Source organism: Orcinus orca, chromosome 8, assembly GCF_937001465.1.
Source record: "Orcinus orca chromosome 8, mOrcOrc1.1, whole genome shotgun sequence".
Lineage (NCBI taxonomy): Eukaryota > Metazoa > Chordata > Mammalia > Artiodactyla > Delphinidae > Orcinus > Orcinus orca.
The window spans coordinates 69,935,164-69,951,388 of record NC_064566.1 but is presented as its reverse complement, the minus strand read 5'-3'; the positions used below and the strand labels follow the sequence as shown (position 1 = coordinate 69,951,388).

General features: G+C 38.0%; 1 protein-coding gene and 1 pseudogene across 2 annotated transcripts in view; one reads left to right on the top strand and one right to left on the bottom strand.

The window, feature by feature from the left end:
* Positions 1-8,033, top strand: part of MRE11 (MRE11 homolog, double strand break repair nuclease) — a 68,035-nt gene extending 60,002 nt beyond the window's left edge. For both annotated transcript variants that reach the window (XM_033420356.2, XM_004265466.3), the window contains 2 exons: positions 1,864-1,942; positions 4,071-8,033. In XM_033420356.2, coding sequence (XP_033276247.1) covers positions 1,864-1,942; positions 4,071-4,127 — 136 coding nt within the window. In that variant the 3' untranslated portion in view covers positions 4,128-8,033. The remainder of the gene's footprint in view (positions 1-1,863; positions 1,943-4,070) is intronic.
* A 6,516-nt stretch (positions 8,034-14,549) lies between these two features.
* LOC117199729 (nucleoside diphosphate kinase 6-like) lies at positions 14,550-15,330 on the bottom strand (annotated as a pseudogene).
* Between the last annotated feature and the right edge of the window lie 895 nt (positions 15,331-16,225).

The window sequence follows — 16,225 nt, the reverse complement described above, 5'->3', positions numbered from 1 at the left end:
TGGATCTGTAGGTGTGTGAGGTCCTCTGGTGCAGAATTGGGGGCTCCTGCTGTGATCAAATGAGCCAGCATCTGGTGTAGAATGCCTGGCTTGTTTCTGGACACCACTGGTTATTTGTCAGGGGAGACATCAGCAAGCAGAGTCAGGCCTCAGTGGCTGCTTCTTCCTATAACCCCCCTCTTTCCCCAGCTCTCACAGCAACAATGCCTCACCTGCTGTGGCTAGCCTTGGCACTGTGGCTTCATGCTTTTGATCTGCTTCTTCCTGTCACAGATGATGGAAACAAGTCAACAATGATCAGTTCCTGCTTAGGTCAAGTACAGAGAGTTGGGGACTTCCCAGGTAGATTGGTTGATAAATTCCTTGATCCTCTACCTCCAAAGCTATGTTGCTCTTCAAGTTTGCTTGGCAAATCCTCCTGTCCTTTACTTTTGTGCCTAAGAGCCTGTGGATTTTTCTGTTTCCTTCTGATGCATAGACCTCTTGACTCTCAACAATTTGTCCAGACAAGCCCTTTAGATATATTTTGTTTGCTATAGTAACATCCCAAAGCATGGTAATAAATTGTTGGCTAAGAGTTCACAGACACTGCTTTTATTTAAGACAGGAGCCGGCAGACTTTTTTCTTAAAGGGCCAGGGAGTGAATATTTTAGGCTTCGCGGGCCAAGAGGCAAAACTGGGGATATTATGTAGGTGCTTATATAACCATTTAAATATACCCATTTCAAAATGTGAAGACCATTCTTAGCTCACAGGCTGTAAGGAACAGGTAGGCTGGATTTGGTGTGCTAGCCAAGTTTGCTGGCCCCTGTCCTAAGATGACTTAAAATTTTTGTTAGTAAAAATACATAGGAATATGAGTTCCATCACTACACATTAAGCTTCATAAAAGTAGATTCCTGATTATCTTGCTTACTGTTGTTTCCCAGGGCCTATCAGAGTACCTGGGGTCAAGCACTAAGTAAATATTTGTTGTTCGGACTGGACACAAATAATATTAACAGTGAGGCAACCCTAGAAAGCGGTGAGCCTTTCCTAAGATCCTTTTATCCTGTTATAGAAACGTAACTGAGATTTGATTTAAAATATTTCAGTATTGCCATAATTTTCAGGAGTAGAGGGTGGTAGTAGGTACATGTTAATGTATGCTAAGAACTATGATGTCAGCAAACATCTGTGGCGTGCTTCATGTGTGTCAGGCACTGAGCAAAGTGTTTAAGTATATAAACACATTTAATCTTTAAAAAATCCTTATCGGGCTTCCCTGGTGGCGCAGTGGTTGAGAATCTGCCTGCTAACGCAGGGGACACGGGTTTGAGCCCTGGTCTGGGGGGATCCCACATGCCTTGGAGCAACTAGGCCCGTGAGCCACAACTACTGAGCCTGCGCGTCTGGAGCTTGTGCTCCGCAACAAGAGAGGCCGCGATAGTGAGAGGCCTGCGCACCGCGATGAAGAGTGGCCCCCGCTTGCCACAACTGGAGAAAGCCCTAGCATAGAAACGAAGACCCAACACAGCAAAAATAAAAATAAATTAATTAATAAACTCCTACCCCCAACATCTAAAAAAAAGATTAAAAAAAAAATTCTTATCATCCTCGTTTTACAGGTGAGGAAATTGCGGCACAGGGAGGCTAAGCTGCTTGAAGCCATGTAGCTCCTAAATGGCAGAACTGGAATTCAGACCCTGACATCAGAGTCCTTTTCATTGCCACTAAGCTTCTACTGCCTCTAATGTAGCTCGAAGGGAATGTGTTAGTTATTTTTATTCATGGCTGCTACTAAAATGAAAAACTTAGCTCGAAAGCCTTCTGTGATGAATTCTTTGGTTCATTTTCTCTGTTTTTCTCACATTTTGCCTCAGGTGGTTGAGCACTTCATCATCGAGCAAACACACGTCCCGGAGCAAAATCACTAAAGGGGTTGATTTTGAATCAGATGAGGTAATAACGTAATACGTTAAGTCTTAAATAATTCTTAAATGTTTATAAAATCTGAATAGGGACTGCTAAGCTAGTTGCCGAAAATTATTTCTAAAAATAGTTTCATTGATCACCTTCCTTTGAACCATAGTTAATATTGAGTCAATGAGTGGACTCTGTTGAGTGCTCATCGATGGAAATACCTCAGATGTGAAAGACCTGCAGATCCTTAACATATAATATCACTCAGCTCTTCTTTAACTTGCCCAGTTAACAGTAGGATCAGAATAGTTTTTTCAGCTTCTGTTGTTTATGTTTGGAGAAATGGTGATGATATCGTGAAAGCCTTTAATGTTACTCTACAACAGAATGTTTATTAAATGTTCACTGTATGCTCTACACATTTCCTGTATATTTAAGGTGGTACATGGTGGTGTTTTTCAGTTGTGGTAGAAACACATAACATAAAACTTACCATCTTAACCAGTTTTAAGTGTACAGTTAGTTCACTAATATTAAGTATATTCACACTGTTGTGCAACAGTCTCCAGAACCTTTTCATGTTCCCAAACCAAAAATCTATACCCATTGAACCACATCTCCTCATTTTCCCCTCTCCTCAGCCCCTGGCAAGGGGCTCTTCTACTTTGTGCATTATGATTTTGACTACTCTGATACTTCATATAAGTGGAATTATACAGCATTTGTCTTTCTGTGCCTGGCTTATTTCATTGAGCATAGTGTCCTCCAGGTTCATCCCTGTCGTACCACATGACTCACACCTTTGGTTTTGAGCTTCATCTGCTGCCGTCGTGTTCTCTGTGTCCCAGCTGTGGTTTTGAAACAGCTTGAAGAGAAGACGCCCCAGAACTCAGGCTGCAAAGAAAAATGGCACCATGAGCTCAGTCTGCCTATTAAATACTAGCATGTTGCCTCCAGGAGAGAAGTGGGCAGTTGTTGACCCGTTGGTTAATTCCAAAGCATCTAGATACACATGTGGTTATATGTTACTTACAGAAATTCATATAGTTCACGTTAGCTACAAAGGAGAACTATTAGAAAATTCTCTACTATAGTTTGGATTTATCTCTGGTTTATTAATGAGTTCTGCCTTTTATGGTAGCAGAAAATGAATCAATAAGTGAGAGCGAATTTGTGTTTCTCAAGGCATCCATATCTCACTAGAGATAGCTAATTTAGCGAACACTGGAACATGTTAATATCACCAGCAGAGCCTAACACCAAATAATTATCCCTTTTTATTAATGTCTTAAAGGAAACATAAACCAAAACTTTACAAATTTGCTTTCTCTTTTGAATAGTTATAGAATGTATATCATTGATTTTATGTTAACCTCATCAAATTATGTATTTGGGGCTTATCGAAGGTTTAGTTTTCATTCTCTCTAATTAAATTCTTAGTTAACATCTGATATTCCTGCCTGTTCTTACTATGCATATAATCTACGTCCCAGCAGCATGGGAAGTCTTTGAAACTAAATAGTTCCTCTACTTATTTTTCCAAAAAAAATATTTGAAAGATTGCTTTCCTAGGTTGTTTCTTGTACCAGTCTGAGAGTAGCTGTCTATTTCTAGCATTAAATGGGTAATGGAAATAAAAATTACAGCTATTTCTGAATTAGGTCATGTGGCTTCATTATTTTTTTGGCTCTGAATTTCCAGAGCATCAGATATACCAGTTATAAAATGTAAGTGAAAAAAAAAAAAAAAAGCTATTTAAAAACCTAATAGAAATGACTTGAAGAGGTTTTTTTTGTTTGTTTTTTTGTCTTGCCCATGCCTTATTTGCTTTTGTTAAGGTGAATAATTGAGAGAAATATATATGATATATATTGTGGGCTTATATATATACACACATAGAGAGCAGGATAAATTTTTATTTTTAATGCTTGCTAAGAATTTAGTTGGACTTTCATTGTTTTAACAATGAAATAGCTACTAAGGAAGGGAGGAAGAGAAAAAAATTGACAAACTATTCGTATTTATAAAGGAAATAGAAAAATGAAAGTCTACCCCATGTGAAAGGAGAAAATGGCTCTTACTGGTATTGTTTTGCCCATAAGAACTTCTGTCTTGTTTCAGTGAAGCGTGGAACAGTCACTAATTGTACATTTGGATGTCATTCCAGGATGACGATGATGATCCTTTTATGAACCTTAGTTCTGTAAGAAGAAACAGAAGATAATATATTTAATGGCAGTTTGAAGTTTTCAAGATTCAGGAAAAATCGAAACGTTGCAAACTACGAGTTTGCCAGTTGAAGATTTTTTGAGTATTGCTGTTAACTGAAGAATTTGAATGATTCTTACTTAACAGAGAAACTAATGTATAAAAATTTATGTTTTTGAATATCATTTCCTGAACATGACTTCATTATTTGAGAAACTTCCCAGCTCAAGGGCATATAGAATAGCATTGGTTTTCCTTATTTTTTAATCTGGTTGTTAACATTACCTGTTCTATAAATGCTCCATAAAACTTAGAATGTTGTTTTTCTGACATACATCAGTATATGTCTTACCGAGTGAGAGCTTTGCTTAAATACAGTCTTGAGTAAGGACTAAAATAAATCTACCATTGTATGTTTCTGCTTTATAATCAAAGACTGTGCCAGTATTTTAAGGTTATTATATTTAGCCAAAGTTGAGGAAAAGAGCTTATAGAATCTAGTCCTTTTTATAATTTTCGTAATTTCTAGACATCCTGGATTTCCTGCAGGTAAAACAATTTATATGAAACGGTGCCTAAGCTCACTGTCTGTTACTCAGTATATGTTCTTTTTCTAATGCTTGTGATAGTATCAGCCAGAAACTTTGAATGATTACATATACCCTATACTTTGGATAATTAGATATGTTTGTATCAAAAAATAAAGTCTGTCAGAATTATTGTTTTTTATTCCAGTTGTAGCAAAGATTCCAGAGGATTATGTTCCCATTGAATGGTGGTAATTTTCTCCATTATTTTCTATTATTAATGGTTCTCTCTCTCTCTCTCTCTCTCTCTCTCTCTCTCTCACTCTCTCTCTCTCTCTCTCTCACCTGTTTCTAGGAGGAAAGGGTTAAAATAATTTAACCATATCTTCTTAGAAGCTACTGAAGAGTTTTGTTTTGTTTTTTTTTTTTAGATAGAGTGGTCACTTGAACCTTATGGTTATATTAGATAAACATATTGAAATATAACTTCTGTGGAATATCAATGCCAAGGTTTCTCATTAATATATATAATTTTTTTCTCATTAATATTTTATCTTAACATTGAGCATGGGCAATTCCAAAATCTTAGAGAAGCAGCTCCTGTTACATTTTCTTACGTGTATTTGGGGGACCTAAGAATTTGACCTCTTCAGATTTAAGTTCAATAATCCCATTCTCCTTTCTAAGTCTCTGTTTAAAGACTCCCTGAGAGTACTCCTTCTTTTCATCTAACAGTGCAGCTATATATTCAAGACTCCTTAAGGAAGTTATAGATCTTGGTGGTACAACAGCCTGACATTTCTTTATATGTAGAAACAAACGCTAGACAGTGATATTCCTGATTATTGGCATATTCATACCTAGAATGTGTCAAACTGTGAAAGACAGCATTTGCTTAGTGGCTGCCTCTATATCATAGCCCTTTTAATGGGTCTAAGTCAAGAATTGCGATGTAGCCTTAGTTTCTTTAAAAATGTTTTCTGTGCCTCACTTGAGCATAAGGATTATTTTAGCAGGTTGCATTAACTCAGCAGAAGGCCTTGTCCTGTGAAAGATTCTCAGACACATCTGCTCCCATCTTTAATATTCCCAGTATTTGAATGAAGCAAAGATGAAATCATGAGTAAGAGTTGCTCTCCATGGTGGGATGGAAGCTGGTTTGGGTGGCTGTCTGGGAAGACTCAGCCAATGGCTCTTCTCACCTGCCAATGAGATGTCACCTGCTGGGGTGAGGGTCATAGTGAGGGAGATGGTCACTAATGCGTCCTGACAGGTTCCTGAGAAAAAGAGTAAGGCTTTCTCCCTTCCTACAAACTGCTCTACGGTATGAAAGAGGTACTAAATGTGATTCTGTTAGCTCCTAGGAGAAGTGATTCCATGGCAGTGAGAGAGGGTGAAACTCTCAGCCAATTCAGGTCATTTTGTGAATAGCGTGTGTCACCTCCTGGAAATACAGTAAATAGGAAAGAAAAACCTTTTTGATGAATATTGCTGCCTAGTTAAATATGCCACATATCCTTGATATTCTGTATTGATGCAGTGAAGTCTAGGGTTTTTTGGACAGTTCTCAGACATGTTGGGATAGGTGTGTAGCAGTGATTTCCAGATGACTGCAGAGCCCCTACAGTTCCTCGAGGCTGAGACAGGGCCTCAGTGAAAACATTCTGAGGGAAAAAATCCTTCCATCGTTTACCAAAGAATATCCCTCTTTCTGACATTTTGTTGTGTATCAAAAATACAATAGTGCATTTACAATTCTAGGAAATAAAACTGGTACTTAGAAAATTCAAGCATTTAGGCATACGACTTTCAATTTGGGTACAAATTGGACATTTTTTCCCTAAACTTTTAAAATTATGACCTGCAATAACAGAAAAGTCATGTGCTTTAACAAATAATGATAAAGTGAGCCTCATGGCATTCTCTATACAGGTCAGGAAATAGAACTTGACCAATGCCTCAGAAGCCCACCAGTGTTCTCTCCTGGAAACGCATCTTGACTCCTGCAATTCAGAAGTTCTTACTTTTGCCACAAGGTGGTGCTTCCAAATCTAAACTTAAGTCAGTGTAGTTTTGCAGTAAATTTGGAACCTGTGCATACTAAACTATGCAGTAAAACCAAAGTTAGCTTTCTAATTTTATGTGTAAATTGCTTGACATATTTCACCTGGCTCAGCCTGGTGAAATTGCCAGGAAATTGCCCGTAAAATTGATAAATTTTATATGTAAAGGGTCAAGAAGAAAACGTTTTATGTTTTAATAAACAAAGAGGAAAAACTCTTTATTAGAAAAATGGAATAAAGTCTCCCATTGTAAAAGTTTTCTGTTGAAATGTACTATATTTAAAAATAACGGGACTTCCCTGGTGGCACAATGGTTAAGAATACACCTGCCCATGAAGGGGACATGGGTTCGATCCCTGGTCTGCGAAGATCCCACATACTGCGGAGCAACTAAGCCCGTGTGCCACAACTACTGAGCCCATGTGCCACAACTGAAGCCCACAGTGCCTAGAGCCTGTGCTCCGCAACAAGAGAAGCCACTGCAGTGAGAAGCCCTCGCACCACAGCAAAGAGTAGCCCCCGCTCCACACAACTAGAGAAAGCCCACGCACAGCAATGAAGACCCAACATGGCCAAAAATTAATTAATTAATTAAATTTAATAAAAATAACCATCCCCCAATGTAATCTGATGTCCTCTTTTGTATCTCATACATTTAATTCACAGTATTTTGTGGCTTTTTAAAGCTAACTACCATTAAGGTTATTATAAAAGATTTTATAGAATGAAGAGTTGGTTTTTTGAGTCCAAAGAGCTTCCATATTTTGAATGAAAAATGTCCACATTTCATCATTTGCTTATCTCATTTTCTTTTAATAGTCTGAACTTAATGTTTAATAGCTAGGTCTGAAAATACTAGTGATTTAGCTTAGCCTCTTAAGAAGTCAGTTCACGTAGCTTGCTATTGCCATGCCTGACAACTAGATCTGATTTTAGCTGTTTAAATCGTAAAGGAAATGCATATTTATTCTTCAAAATTCACACATTGAAATTTTATCAAAACGTGTGTATTTCCCTATAATCCTCTCCCCAGACACAACCTCTCAACAATGATGTATATATTTCTCCAGTTACTTTCGGCATGACTACTAACAAAAATTGTTGAATTAGAACCCCAAATTGTATAGTCAAATATTTTAGTCTTTGTATCAAGGTATATGTTCACCTTAATACTTTTCTTGACATCCTGATTTTTCCATATCTTCTTTATCAAACTCTTAATTAAACCATCATTGCCTGTTTTAAGAGGTAATTGTACTGCTTTCTGATGTGTAATTTAAATGTTATCACTCAATAATAATTAGGGTCAAATAAAAGAATATTTAATCTGTGTGCCTTGATGTCGTAAGTGGCAAAGTGAGATTCAAAGGGCTCTTGGCTGGTGATTGCACATAATAGTTGATTAAATGAAAGAAGCACAATGGATATTAGGCTGGTTGGCCCAGGCCACACTCTTCTGCCTGTCAGAGCCACTAGGCAGTGCTGATGATTCATGTACAGCTACTTAACACTAGTGCTTGAGTACCCTTGATCACAGTGCCTGTTTAATTTCAAGAGTTTCATGTTCATTTTGTTTAATAATCAGTATTTTCTCCACTGTAAGCTTATAAAACTAACTTCAGCCTACCTATGATTGCATTTGAACTGATTGCGGGGTGTATCTGGACTTTGCGCAAATGCTGCTAGAGGCAAAAAGCCATTGCGTAATGGAATAAGAGGTGCAATTGCACATCTGTTGGTTTTTTGTGGGTTTTTTTCTTTTGTCTATTGGTCTTAATAGTCCGGAAATAGGACTTGTGAAATGACATCTATCCATTCATCGTAGACATATCTGAAAACACCCAGTGGTTGATCATCCCAGTCTTCATTTCCGAGCTTTTTAGTAGTGCCTTAAAACCAGGTCATGTTTTTTAAACTTTTAATTTTGAAATAATAACAAATTTATGGAAAATGTGTAAGAATAATAGAGTACTTTTTACCTTTTACGCAGATTCACCAATTTTTAACATTTCATCACTCTGTGTATGTCCCACACATATATATTCATATACAAGCATGAACATGCACACTTACATACTTTTTGTCAGTCTTTTGAGAGTAGGTTGCAAGGGGTAATGCTCCTTTACCCCTTATTATTTTCTTCAGTGTATATTCATGTGTCCTCAAATCTTACTCCCTTCCCTGTTGCCCCATCCCTTTCTCCTCTCTCTGCTCTATCCATTGTAGGTAAACAGTTTCATTCTTGTTTATCCTTTCTGCATTTCTTTTTGCTAAAAGTGGATATGTGTATTTTTAATTTCCCCATTTTTCTTATATAAAAATTTGTATGCTATATACTCACTCTGAACAATATATCCTAGAAATTATTCCCTACAATTTTATAAAGGTCTTTTCTGTTTTTCATAGCTACACAGTCCTCCATTGAATTTAAATACCATGGTTTATTCTATCATTCTCCTACATATGGGTATTTAAGTAGTTCCAATATTTACAATATATAAATAATGCTGCAATATTAACCTTATTAGTATTTTCCTATTTTTGGAAGTTTATCTTCAGAGTAAATTCCTAGAAGGTGGGATTGCTGGGTAAAAGGGTGAATGCATATGTAGTTTTGCTAAATACTGCCAAATTCCCTCCAGAGAGTTTGCCTCGTTTTGTATTTCTGCCAACAGTGTGTAAGACTGCCTATTTCTCCATATCCTCACCATCAGAATTTATTGTCAAGCTTTTGATTTTTTGCCAGTCTAGTGGATGATTATATCTCCATGTAGTTTTAGTTTTCATTTCTGTTATGAATGAAGTTGACCTTGTAAATGTATATGTAAGGGCCATTTTTGGTGCATTGCTTGTTCGTGTATTTTGTCCATTTTTCTAGGATTTTTAGTTCCTTCCCCCCAAATTAATTCTTTAAAAACTTTTATATTAAGGATATTGGCCCTTTGTCTATAATGTATTGCAAAATTTGTTTTCTTGCTTTCCTTTTGTGCTCTTATAGTTTCATTTCTTTCACATTTACATCTCTGATCCATTTAGAGTTTACTCTTGTGTAAAGTTGTGAGAAATGGATTTAATTTTATCTTTTACAAATGACTATCCAGTTGTCTGTGCATCATTTATTAAAGCGGCCTCTTTGCCCCAGCAATGTGCTAGATTTTCATATGTAGTGTGGTCTATTTCTGGACTTTCTATTCCATTCCATTGGTCTGTCTCTTCATGCACTGATAGCACAAAGTTTAAATATGAAGGCTGTGTAGTATGGTATAATGTCTGATAGGGCTAATCACCCCTCATAGCTTTTCATTTTCAATGTTTTCTTAGCTATTCTTTTATGTTTGTTTTTCCAAATGAATTTAAGTATCAATTTTGTAGCTTCAGCAACAAAAAAATTTTTTGGTTCTTTTTTGGAGGAATTGCATTAAGTTTATAAATTAGGAAGAACTGACATCTTGTATGGATGTCAAGTCTATTTTATATATTTCAGAAATGTTCTAAATGTTCTTCATAGAGGTTTTGAACACTTCTAAAATTTAATCTTAAGTATTTTGTCTTTTGCGCTGCTATTGTGATTATAGTTCTTCTCTTCCATTATATCTTTTTTTTTTTAATTTTATTTATTTTATTTATTTTTGGCTGCATTGAGTCCTCATTGCTGTGCGTGGGCTTTCTCTAATTGCAGTGAGCGGGGGCTACTCTTTGTTGCGGTGGCTTCTCTTGTTGCGGAGCATGGGTTCTAGGCACGTGCGTTTCAGTAGTTGTGGCATGCAGGCTCATTAGTTGTGGCTTGTGGACTCTAGAATGCGGGTTCAGTAGTTGTGGTGCACGGGCTTAGTTGCTCCACAGCATGTGGAATCTTCCCCGAACAGGGCTTGAAACTGTGTCCCCTGCATTGGCAGGAGGTTTCTTAACCACTGTGCCACCAGGGAAGCCCTTCCATTATATCTTATAACTGGTTATTTTTATATATGAAAGCTATTCATTTTTGCATGATAATTTTATATCCTGCTAACTTGCTGAATTCTATCGTTAAAATTTGTTTTATCTTTGATGCGCTAGGATTTTCCAGGTGTAATTTTATGTGACTCACCAATAAAGATATTTTTGCTTCTTGTTTCAATTCTTATGCCTTTAATTTTTTCTCTTATCTAAGTGCATTGGCCTCCACCTCCATGTTAATATATCAAAAAAACTGGCAAACTGCAGACAGGGAATGTAAAGTTTTTTCTATATACTTTGGTGGAATGTTACCAAAGTTAAAAAACTGTAACTAAAAATAGCTCGGAAAATTCTTCTCCAGGCAAATTTTATAAATTTACCAAATAATAACTTCATTCAAGTGGAATTATACAATGTGTACCTTATTGTGTATGACTTCTTTCTCACAGTGTGATGTCTGAGATCATTCATGTTACAGCATGACTCTGTACTTTTTCATTGCTTATAGTGGATTCCACTCTCACCAGTCCATATCCTTGCAAAATATTTGGTATTTTCAGCCTTTTTAATTTTAGTCATACTGATGGATATGTAATAGTATCTTCTTGTGGTTTTATTTTCATTTCTCTGATGACTAATGATGTTAAGGAACATTTCGTATTTTTTGTGCAAATTTTGATGTCATCTTTTGGGATATATGTATTCAGATATTTTGTCCATTTTTGAATGGGTTGTCTGCCTTTTTCTTACCGATTTCTGGGAGATATATTTTATACAATTCCTTTGTTGAGTATATGTATTGCAAAATCTTCTCCAGTGGCTTACCTTTTTGTTCTGTAAATGATGTGTTGTTGAACAGAAGTTTTTAATTTCAACAAAGGGCAATTTGTCAATGATTAATGTTTCTGTGTCCTGTTTGAGAAAACCATTCTCTATCCTAAGATCATAAAGAGATTCTTCTGTGTTATGTCCCAGAAGCTTATCTGATTTGCCTTTCACATTTAACTCTACAGTCCAGCTGGGAGTTGATTTTTATGTGTGGTCTGAGATAGGAATCATGTTTCATTCTATTCCACATGGAGATGCACTGGCCTCAGCACCATTTGTTGAAATGACAGTCCTTTACCCCTGCTCTGCAGAGCTATCTTAGTCATTAATTAACAGACCATATATATACAGATCAATTTCTGAAATCTTTATTCTGTTCCATTGCTCTATTTGGAATTAATTGCTATAGTTTTTTAATGAGTTTTATAATAAGAACAAGTCTTCCATCTTTGTTTTTTTTCCCCAAGGTTTTCTTGGTAATTCTTGGCTCTAAAAATTTTCAAGTAAATTTGTAATTATATATACTGCTTGTGAGCTAATATAAGGTCTTAACAAAAATACCTGTGTGGTTTCAGTTTGGTTAAAATTTTTTTTATTGAAGTATAGTTGATTTACAGGGTTGTGTTAATTTCTGCTGTACAGCAAAGTGATTCAGCTATGTATGTGTATGTGTGTGTGTATATATATATATATACTTTTTTTAATATAAATTTATTTATTTTTGGCTGTGTTGGGTCTTTGTTGCTGTGCGTGGGCTTTCTCTAGTTGCAGCAAGTGAGGGCTACTCTTCATTGCGGTGCGTGGGCTTCTCATTATGGTGGCTTCTCTCGTTGCGGAGCACGGGCTCTAGGCACAGAGGTTTCAGTAGTTGTGGCATGCGGGCTCAGTAGTTGTGGCTCGCGGGCTCTAGAGTGCAGGCTCAGTAGTTGTGGCACACGGGCTTAGTTGCTCCAAGGCATGAGGGATCTTCCTGGACCAGGGCTCGAACCTGTGTCCCCTGCATTGGCAGGCGGATTCTTAACCACTGTGCCACCAGGGAAGTCTCTACATTCTTTTTTAATATTTTTTTCCATTATGGTTTATCTCAGGATATTGAATATAGTTCCCTGTGCTATATAGTTGGTTATAATTCTTAACTGTTGTTAATTGCAGTTGATTTAATTTAAACCTTGATCTTATTCCCAGGCTTGACTAGATATTTCCTTTGATAGTCAAAGAAACCGATTTTGGTTGCCAAAGCTAAAGTTTGCTGACTGAGATTAGGAAAATATCCTGTTCTTGCTGGTATCTTCCTGTTTCCTACCTGAAATGTTATCAACCTCATTTACCTGGCCTAATGTTCCTTTGCCCATTGGTGGCATAGCCCAGCCAAGAGAGGGTAATAATGTTTCTTATGCCCCCACCTCACCCACCTTCTTTTCCTCCAACTTGTTTAAAGCATGTGCTGTTTTTCCCTCCTCTCCTGAAACGCTTCCTACATTTACAAAACAGTCAATCCGGGCTTTCTTCCAGTTCTGATCTTCACTACCCAAACCCCTCTGCCACTCTGCCCACTAGTTTCCTTCCATCTTCATTTCCACCTCCTAATACGCATCTCCTTATATTCTGCAGGGGTCCCTTCTCCTCATCAGATGCAGCAGGTGCTACGAAGGGAATGAGGAAAGGAGGAAAATGAGGCAGAGAACTGTTTATTGAGTTGCTCTTCCATGCCTGGCCCAGGTATATATACACATTGTCATTATTTAATTCTCATAACACTACATAGTAGGCATTATTACCCTTTTTTAAATAGCTTAAGATCACACAGCTAATAAATGTAGGGCTGAGATTTAAATCTAATTCTATCTGAATCCAAATCTCGTTCTTTCCACATGACCACACTGCCTCCCATGAACTGAGGCATGTCCTGACTTGCTGCTTAAAACAGTCTCAAATCCTAATGCATCTTTGAACAGAGACTATACAGAAAAGAAGGGCAAAGTCCAAAGTAGAATTTGAGCTAGATCTCAAGTTGGTGGCTGGCCCAGACGGGGCGAACACCCAGAGGAGAGCTTTCCCTTGGAGAGAGACATTTCAGGTGGTTACAGGGATTCATATTAAACAATGAGCAGTAAATATGGGTGACTCACTGACCAAGTTCTTATGAATATTGAAAAGTAAATGGTTTCCAGTTGGTCCAGATAAAATCTGTAATAGATGATAGACAGACAGAGAATGGGTGACCACTGGGATTCTCGGGGTTGATTCAGTTAGGTCTAATGTGTCCATCAACTAAAAACTTGTTTAACAGTAATTTCCCACAGGAAGTTTTTCTATTTTGGGTTTTTTTCTCCAAATCATATTTATTATTTTTTCTCTGATTATTTAAAAGAAACTATAGGAAAACTAAAAAGTACTAAACAACACAATGAAAAATATATATATATAATTAATATAGTAAATGTATATGTATTTGTGAATATAGCTGCTTTGTTTCTTTAAGATAAATTCTTAGACGTGAACTTTTTGGATGTAAAGTGTGGGTCATATTTTAAACACTTGGTAAAAACCTACAAATTCCCTTGTTGAATGGCCAGAGGACATAAATTTTAAAATGACAGACTGGAAATGCAAATAGCTAATAAGCCCAGGACTTTATTAGTAATTAAATTAACTTAAGGGACATATCATTTTTAACTATTGAAATAGAAGCTTTTCATTCATGCGATTTTTTTTTTTTTTTTGACTTCAGGACAGGTTTAATTACTCCAGTTAAGGATAGAGAGATAGCACCTAGAGTAGTGCTCCCAGCCTTGAGGTTTCAGTAGAACACTGACTTTCATTAAGGAAAATAGACCAAATATTGCTAATACAGAGCCACTGCGTTTTTCAGGCACGTCAATTAGGAAAGCTCCTCCTTGAAAACGGATGAATAGTTCTCAGAAAAAAGAGAAGCCATTGTTCCTCTGAACCACCCATGGACATTCCAGAGAAGAGGCAGATAGAGAGTTAGATTCTAGAAGAGACGGCAGCAAGGAGCTAGGCCCTTACGCAGGTGGCGGTGGCCAGCAGAGAGGGTGCAATGAGCCCCAGGCCTCCCTGGTCCTAGGAGAACGCTCTGGACCAGAGGTCTGCAAGAAGAGGCCGGGTAATGCCACCAGTCTTCACAGACAGACAGGCCTCCTCTGGACTGTAGCGCAGCTAAGGCTCCTCTTCCTCATACCAGCACTGTTCACTGAAATCAAGGGAAAAGGCTGCAATCTCTCTAGTGGCTGAAACCACGGTCTGAGCCATGGGTTGTGTTACAGGTGTTGGTGAGGCCAAAACTCCCACGAATTGAATCTGGGGCCACGTGGCATGCTCAAAACACTTGGGTGGGTCCCATCCCTCTGGGTCCTCCAGATCTGGATGGCATCCTTGTGGGAGAATTCAGGCTCAGACTGGCCCACTGGCCATGAACTCCACCAGCTGCTGAGAGAAGAAATGCCCTCCACGTTCTTGGTACAACTTCTGGCAATCTTCCTTTCTCCACAGAAATTCTCTCATTCGTACAGTGAGGAACTTGTTGCTCTGAATCTGCTGATGAACAGCCTCCAGAATCAGTGGGTGAACAACTGCAGGCTTGATCGGGGCCAGAGTGAGGTGGAGAGCATGACGGCTCCGCAAGATCGAGGTCATCTGTCTCCTGCCATCAGAGAGCCTGATAAGAGACCCATCAGGGCTGCACTCCCCACCCTTCCTACTCTGGAGCCCTCATTCATTCGATATTGAGTGCCAGCGATGCATCGGACACTGAGCAAAGGCAAAAAACAAAAACAAATAAAAAGCAAAAAAAACCCAAATAAAAACAACCCACCATAGACATGACCTCATGGGACATTTAGTCTAAAATACATATACCATTTATTGAATTCTGTTTGCCAGGACTGTGCTAAGCACTTTATAAACATTACATCTGATCACCACAAAACTCTGTGGTAGTTATTGTTACCGACTGAATGAGGAAACAGATGTTCAGAGACTGACTCACATGTCACATGGCTACACAGGCTGAGGATTGAATCTCAACCTTGACTGACTCCAAAGAGCTCACCATCAGCTTCTGGATGAAGAGGATTCTTTCAGAATGCATTTCAAAAAATCAGTTCAGGGCTTCCCTGGTGGCGCAGTGGTTGAGAGTCCGCCTGCCGATGCAGGGGACACGAGTTCGTGCCCCGGTCCAGGAAGATCCCACATGCCACGGAGCGGCTGGGTCCATGAGCCAAGGCCGCTGAGCCTGCACGTCCGGAGCCTGTGCTCCACAGCGGGAGAGGCCACAACAGTGAGAGGCCCGTGTACCGCAAAAAAAAAAAAAAAAAAAAAAAATCAATTCAATGACTGGATGTTGGTTAGGGTGCAGGGAAGTGGTGTTCTCATGTTGCTCATGGGAGTATAAATGGATATATCTTTCCTGCAAAGCAATCTGGCAAGATTATCATAAGCCTTAAAGAGTTTTCATCTTTACCTGAAATTCCATTTTTTGCATTCTACCCCAAGGAGAGAATCAGAAATGTGATCAAAGATTTATGTACAGACATACCTCAGAAACATTGCAGATTCAGCTCCAGACCACTGCAATAAAACTAATATAATAAAGTGAGTCACATGAATTTTTTTGTTTTCCCAGTGCACGTAAAAGTTATGTTTACACTATACTGTGATCTATTAAGTGTGCAATAGCATTATGTCTAAAAAAGAGTACATTCCTTCATTTTAAAATACTTTATTGTTAAAAAATGCTA